We start from the raw sequence: 21993 nt of genomic DNA, 5'->3' as shown, positions 1-21993 counted from the left end.
GAGTACAAATAAACTACAACTCCCATACACACGCATAAACACGCGTTACGTAATATTGCAATTATCGCATCTTCACTTTTATAAATTTAGGGTTATACTAACAATTTTAACTAAAAATCTTACATAATATGTATAATCAATTTACTTTTTACTTCAAATAGATTTGTGGTTTAGTGTAGTTAGTGTATGTGAGGATATGCATTGTGGGCTTAATTTTGGTATGGCTTGTAGCCTTATGGGTTTACACAGCTAAAATAAAATGTGCATTTATAGAAAACATGCTTCATTGAAGAGTAATAATCAGCAAGAAGCTTCTTTACACTGCCACTGCAGAATATTATGACGAAAAATATAATGCTCATTCCATACTGAGCACTAGATGGCATTGTAGATCAGCAGACTATTCACTACAGGGAGTCGAGGGCTGAAACATTGAAAGAAGCTCAGTTGGCCTATTAGTTTTCTTTTATCACAAAATCAAAATGAACTAATACAGTTTTCATCTTTACTAACTGTGAGTTTAGTATTCAACATACTAAGACATATTGGGATATGTGCTGCATAACAGGAATAACCACACAAATGTGAAAATCCAAGCTTTTAACAGTATAGCCTACCTGGCATAGTGTGCAAACACAGAGAGAGAAACAGGCTGAGGCAGAACTTTATAGTAGCGTATACACTGTCAAAGCTGAAATAATGTACAGAATACAACAAAATAGCATCTGTAAAACCGCATTCTTCCATCTTAAAATTATATCTAAATTACTACAAATGCTTTCAATAAAAAATGCAGAACAGTTAGTTCATGCATTCATGACCTCAAGGCTAGATTATTGTAATGCTCTTATGGGTGGTTGCCCTGCACGCATAATAAACAAAGTCCAGTTGGTCCGTTCTTACCAGAACCAGGAAGTATGACCATATTAGCCCGGTTCTGTCAACACTGCATTAGCTCCCTATTAAACATCGTATACATTTTAAGATATTGCTGACTACTTACAAAGCACTAAATGGTTTAGCTCCCCAGTACTTGAGCGAGCTCTTAACGCATTATAGTCCTTCACATCTACTGCGATGATGTGCAATCTCAAAATTCTGGCCAGTTGATAATACCTAGAATATCAAAATCGACTGCTGGCGGTAGATCCTTTTCCTATTTAGCACCAAAACTCTGGAACAGCCTTCCTAGCATTGTCCGGGAAGCAGACACACTCTGTCAGTTTAAATCTAGACTAAAAATGCATCTCTTTTACCTGGCATTCATATAGAACATTATGCATTTCTATTATTCAAATCAGTTAAATGATTATTGATTATTAGGCTGCAGATTATTAGGCTGCATAAATTAGGTCAACCATAACCAGGGACACTTTCTATAGCACCTGATGTACTCGTTACATCATAAGAAGAATGGCATCTACGCTAATGTTAGTCTTTCTGTTTATTCCGAGGTTTACTGAAGTCAGCCGGATCCGGGCCGTATCCAGATCAGATAGTGGACCTGCGCCTGGACACGACCACAACTCATCCCTGAGGTGCCAGCTTCATCCGCCCTGTGAAGGCCTCATCGACACGACAGCCATCAGCACTGATCCTCAACAAACTCCTCTCCATCCCGGCGTGATGACTCCGGCTTCCAACCAGATAGAACTGGATAAGTATTCTGAATGTTCTGATCCAATCTGACCTCTGACCTGCTGCCTGAATCATGCCACTGTTCGTTCATTGGCCAGAGGAGAACTGGCCTGAGCTCAGCTGAACTCAGACTGAGCCTGATTTCTCCAAAGGTTTATTTCTCCATTCTGTCACCTTATGGAGTTTTGGATCCTTGCCACTGTTGCCTTGGCTTTTGGCTTGCTTGGGGACATTTAATATTCAACAATATTACTGACCTGCCTTACTTAAGGTGGACAATGATGCAATTTTCTTCTAGAAACAAACTTTGTTGTACTATTTTCATGTTATCACTGTGAAGCTGCTTTGATACAATCTGTATTGTAAAAAGCGCTATATAAATAAAGGTGATTTGACTTGACAAAAGCATCACATGTACCTTTCCTCTGTTTATACAATTATGTCAGGAAAGGGCGGTTAGTTTCCATTACTCTGATCTCTTGTTCAAAGTGACCAAAGAACGTCGGCCGCTCACTATTGTTTGAGACACAGCCTTTAGAGTCGATAGGAGCAGCTTTGCTGGTGATTTTCCTTTGCTGTTTATATGAATAAAGGAGGGAGAACCAATAGAAAGTGCTCACCCGCACAATGTTAAATATGAACGGACACGGCCACAGCTGCAGAATGACATTACGCATCAAGGCCACCTCACCTGTGCAGGATAAAAAGAGTATTTCTGAGCTAGGAATTTGTTTCAGAAATCGGGTCACCTTACTTTAACGTACAAATTCCACTCAAACGGTTTCATTTATTTTTTAATTAGTAATTAACTATGATTATTTATGCCATTGCATATGAAAGGCAGTTTACAGAGGCACATTCATTCAATATATACCCAGTTACAATGAAGAGTTCATGTGAATTACACAGCTGAATAAAAATATAAAAATTTCTTCTATTGAAACCATCAGTGTTTCATTTATGACTTAATCTAATTAATTATGATCATTTTTGCCATTGTGACCTGGTCCTTGAAAATTAAATAATTATTTTATTTATAATATTTAATGCAAAATATATTTTTTAAATATACTTCAAAATCTAACTGACAGACACCATAGCATGGTGATATTTGCATACTAAATTATGATTGGTCTTTATTAAATTTTCACATCATGTATTTGTTGTTGGTTTTGTTGTCTTGAAAAACAATAATTTATCACATAATTTATCAATGCAAAGTTCCTTTTCCCTGTATAGTGCACTATAAAAAGTGTCAGCCATTTTACAGCCTAAAGTTGTAGTGTACAAACTTTATTCCTATCCTCCATAGTGCACTACTTTCTACCCATAATACATAATCTTATCTTTAGTATACAACGAACTAACGTTTTACATTATTGGTGATATTAAGATCGTCCTGAACAAAAGACACAGATTTCATTCATATTAAATATATTTATTCTGGCTCTCAGAGCATTGTTCTGGTCTATGTTGGCATGGTGGCATCCACTACAATGAGTGTGGATTCATACAGCTCGTTTAGGGAGTCCAGTGTGGAACTGAACAGCAAACATGCAAGATTTCCCTGCCCTGCCGTAAAGAGGACACAGTATGAATGCATGCTGAGATAAGACCACATTTCCAGTCAGCAGCACATACATCAGATAGGTTTACAGAGGCACATTCATTCCAATATATACCCAGTTACAATGAAGAGTTTGTGTGAATTGCACAGCTGAATAAAAAGATTCCATTTTGTTCTGCTGAAACCATCAGCGTTTCATTTATGAATTAATCTGCGGGTAGATACAGTAGTGATACAAATAATATGCATTTTCATGAGTGTCATTTTAAAGACAAAAGCCCTCAGAATCAGTTTTTTTAAGAGAGACATGCCTCACTTTTAGCTAGTAAATATTGTTAAATAATAGCTATTAAATAAAATAGCTATATTATAGATTTTCATGAATTTGAATTCTGCTTGTTTGTGGTTCATGAAATTCGAATACTAAATTGCATAATGTTCAATACTCATTCCGCAGATAGAGAAATCAATAAATACTTGAGGAAAAAAAAAAAAAAAAAAAAAAAAATTCCGCAGGCGTCCCCAAGATTCTCTTATATAACAGAGTATTAAGAATGATAAAACAAATATTTGCATTAAGGCAAAATACACATTCTATACACCATTTTTTACACCCAAATATACAGCAAATTGGCTTAATACAGCGCAAACACACAGCCTTAGTGGAAGCTAGCGTTGTCCTTAATATCATTCTTTTGACATGATTATACTCCCAAACATCTCAGACTTAAGTGAACTTTGGCTTAATGACGGAGTGCATTTGTGCGTTATTTCTGGTGCATTGTGGGAAGATTACAGACATTGAGTGAAGGCAGACTGGGTGTGTGGCTCTCAAGAGGAACTGAGTCCGGAGTCCGACTCCCCGTTGTTCTCCGGGGATTTCCCTGCGCACGGAATGGAGGAGCAGGGAATACTGTAGGAGGAGCAGGCACACGTTTGGATCATGTCCTTGAGAGCGACCTGTTCCTCTACATTGAAAATGTTTGACTGCTCGAGCTTGTCGTCGCAGATTCTGTAATTAAAAAGAAAGACCACATCATTATTTTATCTGTAGGTCAATCTGAGGGAGGATCGTCATCAAACAAGGAAAGAGCTAGAACAAGTTTCATTAAAGGATTAGTTCACCCAAAAATGAAAATGATCCCATAATTTACTCACCCTCAAGTCATCCTAAGTGTATATGACTTTCTTCTTTCAGCCAAATACAATTAGAGTTAAATTAAAAAAATATCCTGGCTGTTCCCAGCTTTATAATGGGAGTGAATAGAGCCCGAAAAAGTGAATCCATTCATCATAAAAGTGCTAGACAGCTCCAGGGGGTTAATAAAGGCCCTCTGAAGCCAAGCAAAGGGTTTTTGTGAAGCTTTATAAACTGTAATCACTAGCTTCCGGCAACGTCCGTGCGTGCGTTCACGAGAGAGTCGAGTTCCGGCGTTTGATGTAGGAGTAGCGTAAGTTTAGGTGAAAGTAGACGACTCTTGTGGTTCAAACAAATAGAGCTGGGCAACAAACTCAAGCTCCTCCCACATTCCTCTTTACAAATTATCATATCAGAGCGGTGTTTTGTTCTGCTCTATCCTCTGCGCTTCCGCGTTCATGCGTCGGGTCAGAGGTCACTCTTCAACCGGAACTCGACTCGCGTAAGGCTGTTACCGGAAGCCAGTGATTATAGTTCATAAAGTTTTAAATATGGATTTAAGAAGGCCTTCATTAACCCACTGGAGTCGTATGGATTATTTTTATGATGGATGGATGCGCTTTTTTGGGCTTTAAAATCTCAGGCTCTACTCACTCCTATTATAAAGTTTTGAAGAGCCAGGATATTTTTTAATATAACGCCAATTGTGTTCAGCTGAAAGAAGAAAGTCATAATCACCTAGGATGGCTTGAGGGTGAGTGAATTAAGGCATCATTTTGGGGGTGAACTAACACTTTAAAAAAAGAATGAGGTGAAGCAGATCATACAAAGGTTCTGACCAAAAGCAACAACAACAAAAATATGATAAGCATGTCCACATGTTTGCCACAATCAACACAACACCATGCCTTTAGTTTCTGCTGTAGACCTTAGAGTAGACAGAATATTTAATTAGACGCAAATGAAAACGAAGATGTGAGCGTTACAAGCACAGTCTGTGAAGTTGAATATTACAAATATGTCTTTCAAAACAATTCTGTGGAAAAAACCTTCAGAAAACACGGACAATTATGATCTAGGACAGTGAGACATGTTAAACAGACTGTGATTGTTGACACATTTTCATCCGTATTAAATTCAAGTCAACTTAATAAAATAAAATAATTTAAAATCAGAATTGATTCAGGCCAAATGGATATATCTATATGTGTGCATTTCTTTTTCATATTGACTTTAAATGTGGTGTCAGCTCTCACGTAGGTAAAATAAAACACATTCTCTTTCAGAAAGAATAAATAAAAATAACAACAGTCGGCCTAAAAATCCAACCAATCCTGCTTGTGTGAAACACGTTCACATTTCATAGTCCAAAAACAAGACATTCAATAAATGTTCCATCACCAACGTAAGAAACGTGGAAAACATGATATCATTTAGGTGATTTTCATGGAAACTGGGACAACTTCTATATTTTATAAGTGAGAGGCATACATGTGTATATTTATGTTTTCGACCATGATGTTTCTACCATCATGATGTCAGATGATATATGTGTGTTTAAGAACATTATGCATACTGGTGGGCCCATTTCCGTTGTCTCTTGGAAGACTTATGTTTATGTTTTTCTATCATGCCTTAATCAAGATACTCAGTCAAGCTTGTTTGAGAACAAAAGCCATCCATCTATTCATTCATACATTCATTCTTCAATGATTAAGACATTGAGGTCCACAGAGGTCCATTCATGCACTGTGGCTAGTACTGAAAAAAATCCACAGTGAAAATAAAACAAATGCACATCTGCACTGTAATTTGGGTTCTGGGAGGAAAACTAGGTCACCCACCCATATAAAGAGGAAGTCTCAAATGCTCAGATTGATATAACAGGCAGCTGAACCTTAACCCAGTGCTGAATAATTTGAAAAAAAGCCACTCAAAAATCACAACTCTACAGTTTTACTGCTTCACATCATTGCTGTAAAACACTACGGTTTCTCTTGGTGCTAGTCTGTGAGCATGATCTGTCAGGCAGCAGCCAGTTGCTAATACAAAACAAACACAACCGGGAAACAGAAGACATTACAGGTATCAGAGGAAGTTGAGGCATTGGGATTTGGCACCAAGCATTCATGTATTCTGAAAAAAGAGGCAAATGACCATAAAATGAAAGGAAAGGGAAAAGGGAAAGGAAAGACATGGAAAGAGTCAATACTGCATATAAATATCTGGTTACGGATAATAATAACCAGATCATACTATAAATCATACTAAATTAAGTGTTTTGAAAATGTAAAAAATGCAGAAAGTTTTGGTTAAGGGGTAGGGTTAGTGTAGGGGGATAGAATATACAGTTTGTACAGTATAAAAACCATAATGTCTATGGCAGTGGTTCTCAACTCCAGTCCTCGGGACCCACTGCTCTGCACATTTTGTATGTCTCTCTTATCTGACACACTCAGTTCAGTTCATGGAGTCTCCCCTATTGAGCTGATGATCTGATTCAGGTGTGTTAAATAAGGGAGACATACAAAATGTGCAGAGCAGTGGGTCCCGAGGACTGGAATTGAGAACCACTGGTCTATGGGACTAACACTAAATAAATGACAAACTAAAACTAAAGGAAATCATACAGGTTTGGAATGAACAGAGGGAAGTAGACGAAGAGAGAATTGAGATTTTTGGGTGAACTATTTCTTAAAACAAGGATTCAGTTTCTCTGAGCAGCTCTTTAGGGGTTTTACTGCAGGAGGAACAAAAATACAGAACAAATATCAGCTGAACTGTCAGAAACTGCACAAAAACGGCAAGCACAGCAATGTTATGTACAACCTCAACATCTGTAATTGTTCGGTGGAAGTGCGTCCTGTAAAACCTAGCTGTTTTTGAAGAATACATTTTAAAACTAAATGTTTTGTTGTGTGTGTTTGTGGGTGTGTGTATAGATATATCATCATTGTATATAGATAGATCATCACTGATTAGTTTATTAGTTTAACCTTTACCCAGAATAAAACACAGTTGCACTTAGACATGTGCTGACATGCCTAAACTATCAGGGAACAAGCCATAAACCACTGTCATTTCCACAGAAATTCACAAACAGGCTGACATGGGCATTAATGGTGTTGAAAGAGTAAACATGGAATTAAATTTACTGTGACAACATCACCTCTTGTTGGCTGATATGCATCTAGTTGATAATTACTCTTTCAACATTGTCTCCACAATGTAGTATTTTATTAGTAGTATTTTATTATTTTCCCTATACACGGCAAGATTCCATTTACAAGCCGTTTGCGTGTCCATACCAAACCAGATGTGACAAAATCAGTAAAAAAATCACAGCCAATCAGAAGATTGTGTGGGCAGAGTCTTTCTGCAAGTGCACTCCACATGCAATGATATGGATAAGAACATTTCATAACTATTACACCATATAATCACAAATATTACAGCTAGTTAGGACAAAAATTCTGATTTACCGCTTTGTTGCAGCACGTCTGGTTAGGTCATAGTGCTGTAAATGTTAGTTTATGTTTCCTGCACCAAAAATACCAATTTTCCACCCTTACGGCCGTTTCACACCGCAAGCTTGGGCTTTGCGTCAGCGTAACTACATCGTCACTGCCAGCAGCGGCTCCAAGGCTACATATAAGTGAGCATTTCTTTACAAAGACAACAAGCCTATACATTTGTTTTTAGAAGTTGGTCATTTATAAACTTGATGGTCTTGAAAGTTCGCTTCAGTCATACTTCGATATGACTGAAAAAACAAAAAAACAAAACGCACACTCGGATTTGATGTGGGTAGTGCTAGCCTACATACCTGTCTGTGTATTACATAAACTATAAGAAAGTTTATAAATCATATTTTCTGGCTGGTATACTTTAGTTTTTTTATAATACACCATACTTTCACCCAAACTGAATAATTAAAAACAAGTTTAAATGGGTAAATCTTAAATATTTTTGATTCTTCATTTTCTTTTCTGACATAGCCTACTCCAGTTCTTGTTAAAACACACTAGACATGCTTATTCTGTGCATTTTGGGCACTTTTTGTGTGAATTCATATTTATTTTATCCATCAAAAGTGTGCTTTCACTTTAAGTGAGCTTGAGTAGCACAGCAAAACTAGACTCTGCACCGAAACCCCCACTTCACTGCTGCTCATGCTTCTGGTGTGAAACGGCCGTTAGAATTAAACCAGCTGCTATTGCTACTGTACCTTTATGACTTTTATGTGTAAATCACCTCTGACTATCTGATTTGCTTTTCACATGTGAATGAGTAACAATATGTAATCAATATGACATGCCACATATTTGGACGGGAGAGGGAAAAATGTTAGTGCAAGTAAACATAGTTCATCAATATGCTCAGTCCTGCTGTTTGATTACCATGTAAGGAACCAAAGACAAATCATGGCCCACCTGTCATAAATGAGGCCATCAATTCCCTGGTCCCTCAACTTCATTCTGTTCTCATGGTCGTTGTTATAGTCGCCCCAGCAGAAGACAACTAGTCCTTTGGACTGAGCCTCTCTGATGAACTCCATGTTCCTCAAGAGCTCATCAGCATGTGCGCTGATTCCCTGTGAGCACATACAAAAGCTATTTCAGCAAGTTGTTTAGTCTTTGTGATGAAATCTGACATGGCACCAATTTAAAGAAAACAAAATAGCAACATTCCTCTTCCAGTTTAAACAAAACTCACAGAAGCGGAAAACATAATTAGATCTCTTTTCACTTCAAAGTTCAATACATTTTATTACCCTGCCAAACTGGGCGTCTCACCATGCTATTTCATAACTATGTTCTGAAGTATCAACAGCTGTGCTATTGCACCATCTGGCTGTGTGTGTTCGCTCACCAGTATGTTCTCACTCTGGGCAAAGCTCATGGCGATCTTAGTGCTCTGACAGCGGATGTCCATGAGTTCAGGGTAGAGGTCTGTCACTCCTTGGGTCAGAAATAGGATGGGGTATTTGTTCTGCTTTTTCCTTACCCTGATGAAGAGAAACAAAGATTATTGCAACTTAAACACAACATGTAATCAGGATTGACTATTTACTTTCTTAATAAATGTCCCTGAACTTATTGTGAACATACATTTTAAACAAGAAATACATTGTTGGTTTATTTTGTGTTTAAATTGGCTGCCCTACAGTCTTAAAAATAAAGTTTCTTTATTGGTTTCTATAAGTTTCTTTATGGTTCCATAACATCCATGGAACCTTTTAATTCCACAAAAGATTCATTATAGTTGAAAAGGGTTTTTTGGATTATTAAAATTGTGTCTTTACATAATGGTTCTTTTAAGAAAAGTTCACTGAAAGGTTCTTTATTGAACCTAAAATGGTTCTATGGCATCACTATGAAAAAAAAAAAAAATCCTTTTGGAACCTTTAATTTGAAGAGTATTAAAAATCTTAACACTTTAAAATAAAGTTTCGTTTGTTATTATTAGACAACTACATTAGTTAACATGACCTAACAATGAATAATACTTCTAATCTTAGTTCATGTTAATCTCAGCATTTACAAAAAATAAATAAATGAAGATCAACCATGGTATCTGGTAACATTAGTTAATGCAGTGTGAACTAACATGAATATGAACATTTTTATTAACTAACGTTAAAAGGTTAAAAAAAATGCTGTAAAAATATATTTCTCCTTGTTAGTTTATTTTTATCAATGCATTAACTAATGTTAACAAATGAGACCGTAAATGTTTCCGTAAAAATATATCTATTTTTCCTAATCAGTGCATCATCATCAAAATATGCACGTGAACTAGGCCTCTTACATTGTGCAAACATCAGGATCAAAGCATGAGAAGACTATCCTCCTTTTGCCGGCGTTCTGCAGCACGCACGTGAGAATGATGTCCAAGAACTGATTCATGTTGAAGTAGGTGGAGAGTTTTGCATCCCAGGAGCCATCCTGTTTGGAGGAACAGATATGATGAGGGTGTTTTCTTTCTCCGTTAACAAAGAGATCAAACCATCACATATCGCGTGAGGAAACACACACCTTAAACTGAGAGATCCACTTCAGCTCAATGTTGAATCCCACATGTTCTGGAACAGAATGGAATATCTGGAACATGATGTCAAATGAGAAGAGAAGTTAACCAAGCAGTACGGGTGGGCGATATAAACAAACATTTATCACAATGTTCTAAAATCTTTTGGTCAGTAGTAAAAAAAGTTGCTAAAAGAAATAATAATAATAATAATAAATATATATTAAAAAAATTCAAGAAAAGATCAAGCTGTCACACCTGTGAAAGTGAAGGGAAAGGCTGGTGCTCATATATATACTCCTCTTCATCTTGCAAGTCTAGACAAAACAACACCACAAAAGCAGTCATTTTTATCTATTCAACAGTTAACTGTTTATTTAGCTCAATACAGCTAAACAGAGGCCTGTGTTTGTCAAGTATTTTTTAAAGCTATTAGCATTAAAAATAAAACACTTATTTACTGCAAACTAAGTATTTGAACATTTTTCTTAAAGTACAATACTGTGTGCTTATTAATGAACTATCCTATGTATTGCAAATGATGCAATAAATCAGCCAGGTTTTTTTTTATCATTATCAGAAAACACTTCTCTTTTATGGGCTACCACATCCTATATGAACGAATAATAAGTGAAATAGGGATAAAACATCGTTTAACAATCTTAGAGTTCATGATAGATCTGTCTTGAAAGATTTATATGTTATCGCTCAAAGTCTTTCACTATGGACATTTTGAATTTGATATACTTCTGGTACCTGACTGTTATATAATGATCGGTTATCGTTAAATATGATAACTGATCATATTGCACTTTTGTGACATGAATTAATGGGGCAATTGTACCTTTGTCGTCATCAACTTCCATGGCAGTTGTATGGGCCACCTGAAAAAGACAAACACATTCATATCATACTTATCAATATCAGCATGGAGATAATTGCATTTCATTGTTCAAACAAGGTAAAAGAATCTGAAATAAGTCTTACTTTTAAAAGCTGAAGTTGATCAAACGTAAGATCCTTGACGGGAACTTCGAACAACACCAATGAATTATTGTCGTTTTTCTATAAAAGGACACAATTTTTTTTTTTAAAGTTGAAGAAGAGATCTTTCTTTCTTATGATTTGCAATTTAAATCAGTGTTTACGACTGTTCATGTACATTTTTTTAAGTAGGAAGTCTTCAGTCAGAGTAAAATCAAAAGCTGTACTAAAGGACATCCAATGGGAGTCGTCCAAATTATACAAGTAATTTCTCACTGCACCAAGTGAGTCAAATTGCCAGTGCCATTGTTACCTTTTTAGTAGAAATACAGCAGGTGAGGTCGTGGTACACGATAGGAACTAAATCTTTAGACAGATGAACATCAAACTCTACATAAGCTGCTCCCTGTGATGAAAACAGAACAGATATGCTTTAGCCTTTCATATTATTTAACAAAACTTTATGCATTTTGGTACAGTTGCAGTCTTTATTTACACTCACATGGTTGGCTGCACTTAGAAATGAGACAATTGTGTTTTCTCTGATCTTGTGATGCCTGAAATACAAGAGCAACATATGTACTTTTTCATGGTTTGTTTATGCAGCAAAGCCAGGTGAGCTTATTGTGGTTTCTTAACACCTCGTGGGCCTACCCATAAAGACAAACACTAAATCCAAGTGGACAGGCTCAGGACTCTTGTAGCACAACAACCACACTTTTGCTACTCACTTGGCAGCATGCGTGCTCCCTGCTCCTCTGTGTCCAACATGCAAAGCGCTCCTTTTCTTCCAGTATTTGGCAAAAGACTGACTCATGTCACACTGAAGGCCTGGGATAGGACGCGTCACCAGGTAATCCACTGACATTGCATCAAGAACAAAAAAGCATTTACTTTACTTAATGTGTTCACTTCAGTAAAGTCAACACTTAATGGTTCAACTTTAGCACATCAATAAATGACTGGCATATAATCCCATTATCTAGCTACTAAGCAACAATTCAAGCAGGGCGGATCTTGCCAACATGACTATATTTGTTATCTGTGAAATGTTTACAGAGGCAAATGTTGTGCGCAAGCAGCGAAAGAACAAGTCTCATCATGGGTAACAGGAATGTAACATTAGTTTTATGGTGTAAAACAAATGAGACCAGACAAAATAACACCAGTGCAATGTGGTACAGATTATACCTCTGACTTTTCCAATAGTCTGTCTGCCGTTTCGGCTCATGATGGGCAGGGTAACCACACCCAAATCTTTGCCGCTCTCCACAAAAGAGGATGACAAGAGGCATGAGGTGCCCACGTAGCCTGGATGGGAATCCCCCTGAACCACAGCCTCACTCATGTCCTCCTAATCCACAAAGACAGGACAGAATAGTCATGATTCACTAAGAGGATCCATGCAGAATTTATGTCAATCAATTAAAAAAAGCATAAAAATGCTTTCTGATATAGTTGTGGTCATAATCTTTATATGAAGCAACACCAAAGACCATCGTTCACGCACCTCAAAGAACTCAAAGGTGAGCTCTAGGTTGTCAGGGTCCATGGTGTGAATGCTGTATTCTGTCCACTTGGAAGGTACCAGAGAGTATCCACATTCTGGCTGGGAATGACGAGACTTACATTCAACATCACTGATCATACTGGTCTCCAGTGTGGTGATCATCTCATGCCATGATGAAGGGCTTTCCTCTTCTTCTTCCTCAATACCTTCCAGCATCAGCTTCAATCTAAAACAGCCATTAATCGGGTTAATTATATTTTAGCATGAAAAGTGAAATCACGCATCAAAACAGTATAATGTGAAGTCAAAAAGACAAATAAATGTTTAGTACTTGTTCTAGAAGAAAGTATACTGTTTGAATTGTAAAAATAAGCTCTTCATGCTTGCAATATTGTGCATCCCTACATTAATTATCTGATATAAAAAGAAATCTATTTGACTACAGTCAATTGTTTCTCATGTAATTCTAACAGACTTTATAAGAACTTATAAATAAGACCTTTATAAATAAATTTGACTTTTTCCGTAATATATGCATTTTCTTTCGATGGCAATGTAGTTGTGTTGGTATAGGGCTGCACAATATATCGAAATCATCGAAATATCACGATATGCATATCGCAACGGCTTGCAATAACTGGGGTCATGAACAAAAGACAAAGAGCACTCACTGCTCTTGGCTGAATAACTTTTGTAGCTTTAATAAAGAATCAGTAGCCTATATATTTAATTCATACATTGAAAACTAAGCAGTTTTATTTTTACATTTGATTATTCAGTTTCTGTTGTTAAATAAACCTAATGTAGGATAACTTGAAACCCTGAACCCCATGGTTTACGCTGATGTTAAAATAACACTTATGCTACAGTAAAACACTGCTGTTCACTTTCAGAAGTTTAGGGATGTTTTCTTGTCACAAAAAGAATGTGAAACACACGTTGGTTATATAATTTAAAATATATTTTAAAGATAATATACGTTTATTTTACACACTTTAAGCATTATCGTATCGCATATCGCATTTTTAATGAGTTATCGCATATCGCAATTTTCTTCAATATCGTGCAGCCCTACATTGGTATAGCAAAAACAACATAGAGGAGTTTGCAATGTTGTCTTAGAAGAACATGACAATGTGTAGCAGCAGCGCTGGACTACTAATGAATCAGCGACAGAAACGGAGGCTGGCATGAGCAGTTTACTTCCGTGCTGCCGTCTCTGCCGCACAGTGAAAGAAGTGAAGACACCTCATCACTGGACCGCAGAGATGCTCCAATGTATTATAATTTTCTGCATGACCTGCGCATTAACAACAACACAACGCAATGTTTTCTGCAACAACGTTGCAGTCGTGGCGTGAGAAAGTGACATATAAGTAAAAAAATAAAAAAGCTATGCGAAATCGGTTCAGACTGATAAGATTCCCAGAAATTAGATTTGAATAGGATTTCAAACCACATATGAATGTATGTGATTTGTAAACATTTTTTGCCGTTCACACATGCTAAATAGGATCGGAATCCAATCGGATATGCACAAAAATCGGATTTGGACTGACAGTCTGAACAAGGCTTAAATGTTCCTGAGCTAATTTGTAGGGTTAAATATGTGTTCTGTCTTCTGTGAAGAATGTTACCTGAAGCGTGACTTCTTAAATTTATTCTTAGTAATAGATACTGGAGGTTTCACGGAGTAATGAAGCCTGAGACGAATTTCTGTCTGGCACGTCAACCAGCCAGAGTCCACACATTCAACGCCATCTGCACATAAAACAAATTTTATTTGCATGTTAAAATAAGATATAAAAATTTGGTTTGAATTTGAGTGTGGGTACATTCAAACGGTTTAAGTAATTTAAATGGTCAAACTTACTATGGACTCCAAAGTGTCCATCGTCAATCATGAGGTCTGGTTCTGCGGGACAAGAATACGAAATTAATATGGAAGGTCAAACACTCATGCTACAAAAGATAGTCACCAGTACAGAGTAAACAGACACCAACACACTTGCTAGTGCCGACATGAGACATTCATTTCCTGGTTTAATTCTTAAACAATCAATAAAATAAGTCTTTAGTTTGCTCTGTACTGGATGGAGCTCTACACACTTGTAGCCTATATTCTATACAAGCAAAACTGGGCATGTTAGAATTTAAGAAGAACACTAGAGATTATTAACTGGTTAAATGTATCTTAATTAAATAATATAAAAAGTTAAATAATAATAATAATAATAATAATAATAAAAAAAATTCAGAATTTAACAAGTATTACCATGCAAGCAAATTGTTTTAAGCACAAAGAAATGCTGACATCTGGAGCAAACAGTTACATGATTTACAATTATAGATCCTGCCTAGAAAAAACTAAAAAACATAAATAAAAATAGTATAGATGCCCTTAAAATGTATTGTTTTGAATAGTTTGTTAAATGCATATGTTAAATGTGTGTTGTGCAGACAAATAAAGGAACGCTAAATGTGTGTGTGTATTAAAATAGTTTTTTAATAATTTTAAGTGTAAAAACTAACTCAAAATTATTAATGCAATTGCTTAAAAAACTAAGAATAGATTAGGTGCACGCAACAAAAGCAAAAAAAAAGCATTGCTAGTAAACCCAGGAATGCGCCAGCGGAAACAGCTTTGCTCTGTTTGTCTAAGACGGGTAATAGCCCACTAGATATTATGGTTGCTAATAACTGATCCATTAGGTGGCTTTTAATCACATTACATCTGTCCATGACAAAAAACACTGAAATCAACATTTAAGACAACATGAAATAAAATAAATGCATTATTTTCTTTAGAACATGCAACATGCATGATTCATGCACAACAAGACCACCCAAGAAGAAATTTTGTGTTTAAATGACATCTAATAGCCGTCCAAACACAGCCCTGACATCTAGGCTAAAACAAGGCAAAATTTGAGCTGTCAGTGAAAATTTACCAGACGTCTAACTATAGCCCAAAAATAGACTAGTCATCAATTAGATAACATGTAAAAGAAATGAAACCAAACGCCTTGTAATCACTGTTGACTTTAAGTTAAGTTATTCTGTAAAACCGACATGTAACCAAATTCAAGGTTATTTCGGCTAGAAGTGGGTTAGGCCTAGCTGGACTACATCGGGTCTATAGTTAACCTAGACGGTGAAATGACGGCTATTGCTTGCTGGGCAGGGTATTAAGAGGGTTATTTACTTTCTAAATAAATGTTGCTGGTTTTATTGTGCATGATTCATTGATGCATTGTCTAAAGAAAATAATGCAGGCAGGGAAAAATTATTTTAACTAACAACAATCAGATCACTTTAAGTTCCAGTAATGTTCTGAGAGATACAAGTCCCAAATCACATTACTTCCCACTAGATTAATTCACTTGGAAAGTCATCATATTACAAATATGAAATGTGTTGGGAATATTTCTTGTTGTCTTTAAAAAGTTGAAGTCAACATGTATTGATATTAATGTACGCTTTCAGTTAAAGGGGACAAACTGATCTGAATGTGATAAGCATGAAGGATGGAGTCTAGGGGTTCATTAGACACGTGCACTATTCTGGGATCAGATACCTGAGGGACTCAATGAGCGTGGCATCTGATGGGTCTCCCATCTATTGACTATGACTTGACATGGACCACCATCGTTCTGTAATTCCAAATGGGGGTTAAGATTACGGACAGATTTTGGAAAAACAAAGCCCACTTTGGCCATTCAAACCAAAGTTTCACTCCTGAAAAAAGAACATGAGGCATATTCACCACTTTCTTGCCAGCCAGCCAGTTGGTTGACATCTGAAAAGTGGACCAATTAGTCAGAAGAAACAAATTGGCATTTTTCAGTGTTTAAGTAGAGATAACCAGGTTATTTATACGTTAAAAAATGCTTTGAAAATCCCTGTACTTATCATTTAGCTTAAAATGTTATTTAACAAGATTAGTTTTCCTCTAATAGTTCGCTGATACGCTTAACTATGAGAAAATGGTTCTAAATTCTGAAATCTTGTTCTTGTTAATTCTGCATCTAAATTTTAAAAGAATATTTCTGGCTGTGAGATAGTTGATGTGTAAATATTATGTATGAGAGACACAGCATGTTAGGAGAAGCTCGCAGGAAATGTGCAGCCACTGTTCCAGAAACTTCATTCTCCAGGAAAACAAAACAAAACCTAAACTACCAAGAACTGAGTCAAGGTCATCTAAAAGAGATTAACAGCTGTGATGAGAAAATCTTGGACCCCCTCCCACACACACACAGAAGAATGTCAAACTCTGTAAACTCTTAAAGTACCCTAAGAATTAATGATGAATAAAAGATAGATAGAAAGTTTAAACAACATCAGTAGATACTGCATAGATTATGATGAGTCTTTAAGAAAGATAAAAAAAGATGTTCTAAACAACATCTATAAATACATAAAGCTGAGACTTCTCTTTAAAGGTGTTGGGAAATCAATTCACTATCGGACCTTTAAAGATGATCTATGCCTTATATCGTGTTTGTTTACTAGTAAAAGAAGATCTCACCTTAGATTCAAAAAAGAATCCCTTGAAATAGCGATATTTGGTTTCACGCCCTCTAGGAACCTGAACGGTAGTTCTCCACAGGGTGCTGGGGTGAGACGAGACAAGCAAAACACAGAAGATAAATATGTGTGTCAAGGGTAACTGTGATAGTTCTGAAAGACAAACGTAAGATGGCATTGCATGTACCCATCCTCCTCCGCTGGCTGTAGGGGCACGGCTTTTTGATGAAACCAGCTGCCCAGGGTTTCACAACTGCCAACCACTGCTATCACCTCACCTGATACAGAAAAAAGACAAAATACTTAATTATTTCTCTCCTGTGTGGTAAGCGAAGTAATGTGTCTCCAGGCGATATAATGGTATTTTCAGAGAGGCTTGCTATAGCATGCTAGCTTTGAAAGCATAAGGTCCCACCCTCCGCTACTCCTTCAAAACACATGAACTCGCAGCAGGGAGCAAACAAGAGCGTCAGCATGAACTCGTTGTTTTGGTTCATCAGGAGGACCTGTAAAAGGCAGCTGCTGTTTGTGGTGCTCTGTGACTGATTTCTGTCTATCTCTTTATAGCTTGAAACGCGCTGATGACGTGTAATATCTGTGTGAGCAGGTGTGCGGAGGTATGAAAATACACATGTTGACAGGCATGTAGGACCGAATGCAACTGGATGAACATTTTAAGGTCCTATGCCTTCCACAGACGACATACAAGAAGAGAAGAGACTCAACCAGCATTAAAAAAAATATATTTCTGGAACAAATCGCCTACCCTGCCTATAAGTATCATATCAACACTTGCAAAATTTCACAACAAAAGACAATAAATAAATACAAATACATGTGGACGTGGTCAATATTAACTTAATAACAACACACTTATTATTAACAAAACATTTCTGTATTACTATTATACCAAATGATTACATTATGCACTAATGTAAATGTAGTAAAAAGATGACTAATCCATCTCAAAGTTAATACTGAATATATAATAATAATATTGAATATATAATAATAATATTGATTGAAGACCACTTAATATTAACTAAATATTACTTTATTATTCTCACATATAATTGGTAATGCTTTATAATAGCATTTTATAAAAATGAATACATACGCAGTAAATGTAAAATATTATACATTCCATTATTACCATTGACACATTATTAAATGATTTAATGCTTTACATAGTTACAACCATAAAACACTGTAAAACTGGTTGGATTAAAAGAGACTATGTACAATGGACTAGGGACAGCACGTCTTCCTTTGTGGAAATACTTGTGTCATCAAGTTCAAACTCAAAAATCTATGATTAAAGTATCATGTTGTAACTTATGTTTCCCTTTAATCTAAATTATCTCAAAATTATTCAAACAGCAAAACAAAACATTATAAAATTTGCTTAAGACGGGATATTAGACTCGTGTTCAGCAACTGAACGAACTCCAAACGATTCCAAAGTCAAACGTACAGAATTTTAAAGGTATAGCGGAGGATTTTCTTTTTCCGGGTGGATCATCAAGACTATTGGTCCTCCTAGTTGTCAATCATTCTGGTGATATGTTTACGTAAGGCCGTCGTACGTGCTCGTCCCTAAGTAGTTTTCGCTTTCTGCGCATGCGCACTTTCGGGTGTATGTGTGTGGTGAGCTACGGTTTCAGCCATTTATTGAAGCTCGCTGTTCTCACCGGGTTTTTTCAAAATGTCTGAGGGTCGCAAGAGAAAAAGTGTCGACGAATTGTATGACAAGAAGAGAAAGGCCTCTGAAGAAAGAAACAAGACCAGAGTGTTTTTGGGAGAATATTTCACACGCTGGCGTGCGCTAAAAGCACAGGTTGGGCTTCCCACTGATGCCTCAGTCGCGAAGTTTCTACTCGACAGGTAAAGTTTGGCATGCTATTTGGAGAAATCCATTTAAAATCACTGCTAGTAAAAGTTAATGTAAGCTATGATTAGCGATGTTAGCCCTGGCACAAGTCACGCACCGCGCAGACACGGTAAACATCTCAATTTGTCCGGTGGCGAGTCTGACATAGTGGAAAAAGTGCAAATCTTCTTTTGGAAAGTAGGTTTGTATGAGCCATGCCGACAGCAACTTGTAAACGTAGCGTGCACGAGGAGAACTAGGCTCGTGCATGCTCTCTCGTGCACACGTTTAATAGGCGTTCCCTCTCGGGAGCAGGTAGAGTGTTGCGCGTGTGCATTTTTTCAAAAAAGTGGAGAGGGCGGTTCTTTTCTAAAATTCGGGAAAATCCTCCGCTATACCTTTAATTAGACCACATTGATTTTTTTTTTAGATTACAGTGCAGCTTTAACTTGATCATATCATGTAAGTGGCCAAAAGGAAACCTTATTCCACAGTTGAACTTCAATATAATTATTGTTACTTTTACTTTTTATTAAAAATTGTGTCCTTGTTACACGTAGTTACTATAGTAACTTAATTACTATAAATTGTGCATAACTACATGCAAGTAAATGTATAATTTCACTGTAACAGACACCTTAAAATAAAGTGTAACCAAAGTTGTACACTGTGTTATACTCTTCTACTGAATTATTTATCTTACCCTGTCGTGCTGTGGTCCCTCTCACAGTCAGAGTCACACTAGTGCTGTCCATGACTGACACACAGGCAAATGGAGATGAGAATGAAGAGACCTAAAACACAGAGGGAAAGAAAAAACACATGTTTCCCAATGCAAAACAAATCTAAACTGTGTTAACAGCATCAGTTGATCTGGATTTCCTCTGTGTTGTAATACCTGACTGCAGAACTGCAGTGCACAATCTGCTCCTGGTTCTTTAAGATCCCATTACATTACACACGTTGCATCAACGGAAATATATATAACTGCCCCTGTTCACAATATTAGAAAATGAATTCTATGTCAGATTCTTCAATGTAAAAAACGGTCTTAAGAGAGTTGAACAACCGGTTTAAACACATGCGATGAAACTCAACTGGTTTAATGGAGGAAGCACACGGTCACAATCACACACACGAATCATGTAACGTTAGAGGAAACAGACGATCTGAACCGGCTGCAGCCGGTTACTGTCGGCGACAACAACACCCGGTCTCCGATCCGAGGGTGTTGCTCAAACACAGTAAGCTGCTTACATAGACAACATTGTTATGTTCTAACCGGTTCTAACCACGCGACTAAAATGCTATCTAGATAGGGAGCCCAGTGAGGTTTTGAGACGCTTACTGTTTACTGCGCGAAAACGTGCATGTTTTGCGTAAAACGAAATGTACACCGTGCATTCGGTGTCGAGTCCGGCAATTATAAAGTAATTCAAAACATTATAAAGTAACAAGTTACCTGAGTTTAAAGATAAAAATTCATCCTTTTGTACGGCTGTACCGAGAAACGTCAATCCCGCGCTGACGTGCCCATGTTATGTTTAGCGTTACATGCACGCGGATCTGAAAGCCCGGGTAATGCGACACTGTTGACTGTGTAGTAGACCATTTCTTAAAATAACTTTTTCGAGGTGTCAGGGTTAAAACTATCACGTCGCTCAATTATAAGTATGTGTACTTGTTTAAACACAAACAAAAGGATTTACAGGTTAAAATAGCGTTGAGAAGGTGACTTTTGTTGTTATAGGAAATAAGAATGAGGGAGGGCTTGACGTGGACAACTGACCCCTCCTCTTTGCGTTTTCTGAACGCATATGATTGGTGGAAGAAGTGACTGACGTTTGATAGGCGAGTCTAACTCATTGACCCTTGTTGGCTGGAGTTCATCGACACAAACTGATATGTTTACGATGCAGTATACAGTAAATTAATAAATTGACTTTTTTTATTTTTACCCTTTAGCTGAGCAGAAAAAAAAAAAAAAATCTAGACCCGCGTAGAGACTGTATAGAGTCATTACTCATTACACTGTTGTGTGTTACTGTTTTAGTATTTGTTTATATTGAGAGTAAACTCTCTGTGCATTTTGTGCATTATCAAGTATGTTTATTTATTATAAAATGTATTGTCTATCTGTTTTGCACTACTTCTGTTCATCCAATTGGCTGCAACATTAAACTTGGATACTTCTATCAGTCTGAACAGAAGTCAAAGGTCTTCTTAACAGGAAAGAATTTCCATATTGAGGCTAATAGATTAATTTCATGGCTGGTGAGCCGATAAATGAACGAAGCAGATAAACTTAACGGCCTACTCGAATAAACAAGCCAAGTAATGTTTTTAATGACAATTTAATAGTATGTGCATGCTACATTTAAAAGGTTAGAAAGGACAGATGAACCTTTGCTATAAAATGAGAATAACAGACACATTGATTTATCCCATGGCCTGTCTTTCAATGGAACTGGTTGCATAATGAGGTTCCTCAGCAAGACAGAACATGTTGCATAACAGAGGTCAGACAGGCACACGCATGTAAAAAAAAAAAAAAAAAAGTTTAGGGGGAAATAGTGATAGAGAGAGTAGGAAAGTTCAGAACAGCATGGCCCGGATTCATGCAATGCAGAGATAAACCATATCTTCAGTCATAAATTAATTCAGCTTAGTCCTTGATTTCTTTATGACTGATGTTTGCTGCCCCCGGTAGCTCTTCCTGTTGCCCG

The 21993-nt window shown here is 36.8% G+C and overlaps 1 protein-coding gene across 3 annotated transcripts; it reads right to left on the bottom strand.

Annotated features, from left to right (window-relative positions):
• Positions 1-3058: 3058 nt before the first annotated feature.
• On the bottom strand, positions 3059-21028 carry gpcpd1 (glycerophosphocholine phosphodiesterase 1). 3 transcript variants are annotated; one of them, XM_084431667.1, is made up of 21 exons: positions 20730-20969; positions 20166-20260; positions 19971-20061; positions 17585-17675; positions 17399-17483; positions 16445-16520; positions 14741-14782; positions 14505-14628; positions 12868-13093; positions 12549-12711; positions 12089-12218; positions 11860-11914; positions 11671-11763; positions 11361-11438; positions 11218-11257; positions 10632-10690; positions 10382-10447; positions 10155-10291; positions 9216-9351; positions 8777-8937; positions 3059-4217 (listed from the first exon to the last, which is right to left on the bottom strand). In XM_084431667.1, exons 3-21 carry the CDS (start codon positions 20020-20022, stop codon positions 4037-4039), a joined length of 1995 nt encoding a protein of 664 aa, XP_084287793.1. In that variant the 5' UTR covers positions 20023-20061; positions 20166-20260; positions 20730-20969; the 3' UTR covers positions 3059-4036. The 3 variants fall into 3 exon arrangements, with proteins under 3 accessions (XP_084287793.1, XP_084287794.1, XP_084287792.1); XM_084431668.1 differs by lacking the exon at positions 20730-20969 and adding an exon at positions 20366-20474; XM_084431666.1 differs by lacking the exon at positions 20166-20260 and having other exon boundaries at positions 20730-21028.
• Positions 21029-21993: the final 965 nt, after the last annotated feature.

Source organism: Rutilus rutilus, assembly GCF_951802725.1.
Source record: "Rutilus rutilus genome assembly, chromosome: 15".
NCBI lineage: Eukaryota > Metazoa > Chordata > Actinopteri > Cypriniformes > Leuciscidae > Rutilus > Rutilus rutilus.
The sequence above is the reverse complement of the archived record's forward strand: the minus strand, read 5'-3'. Positions and strand labels throughout refer to the sequence as shown.

Bases quoted from the DNA above. Each gene is read 5' to 3' on its own strand.
- gpcpd1 (XM_084431666.1), bottom strand. From the start codon at position 20,022: ATGGACAGCACTAGTGTGACTCTGACTGTGAGAGGGACCACAGCACGA. The intron at 12,712-12,867 runs GTGCGTGAACGA...TTTGTGGATTAG, and splicing joins TCACCTTTGAGTTCTTTGAG to GAGGACATGAGTGAGGCTGT. The intron at 9,352-10,154 runs GTAAGAGGCCTA...TCTCTTCATCAG, and splicing joins GATCCTGATGTTTGCACAAT to GGTAAGGAAAAAGCAGAACA.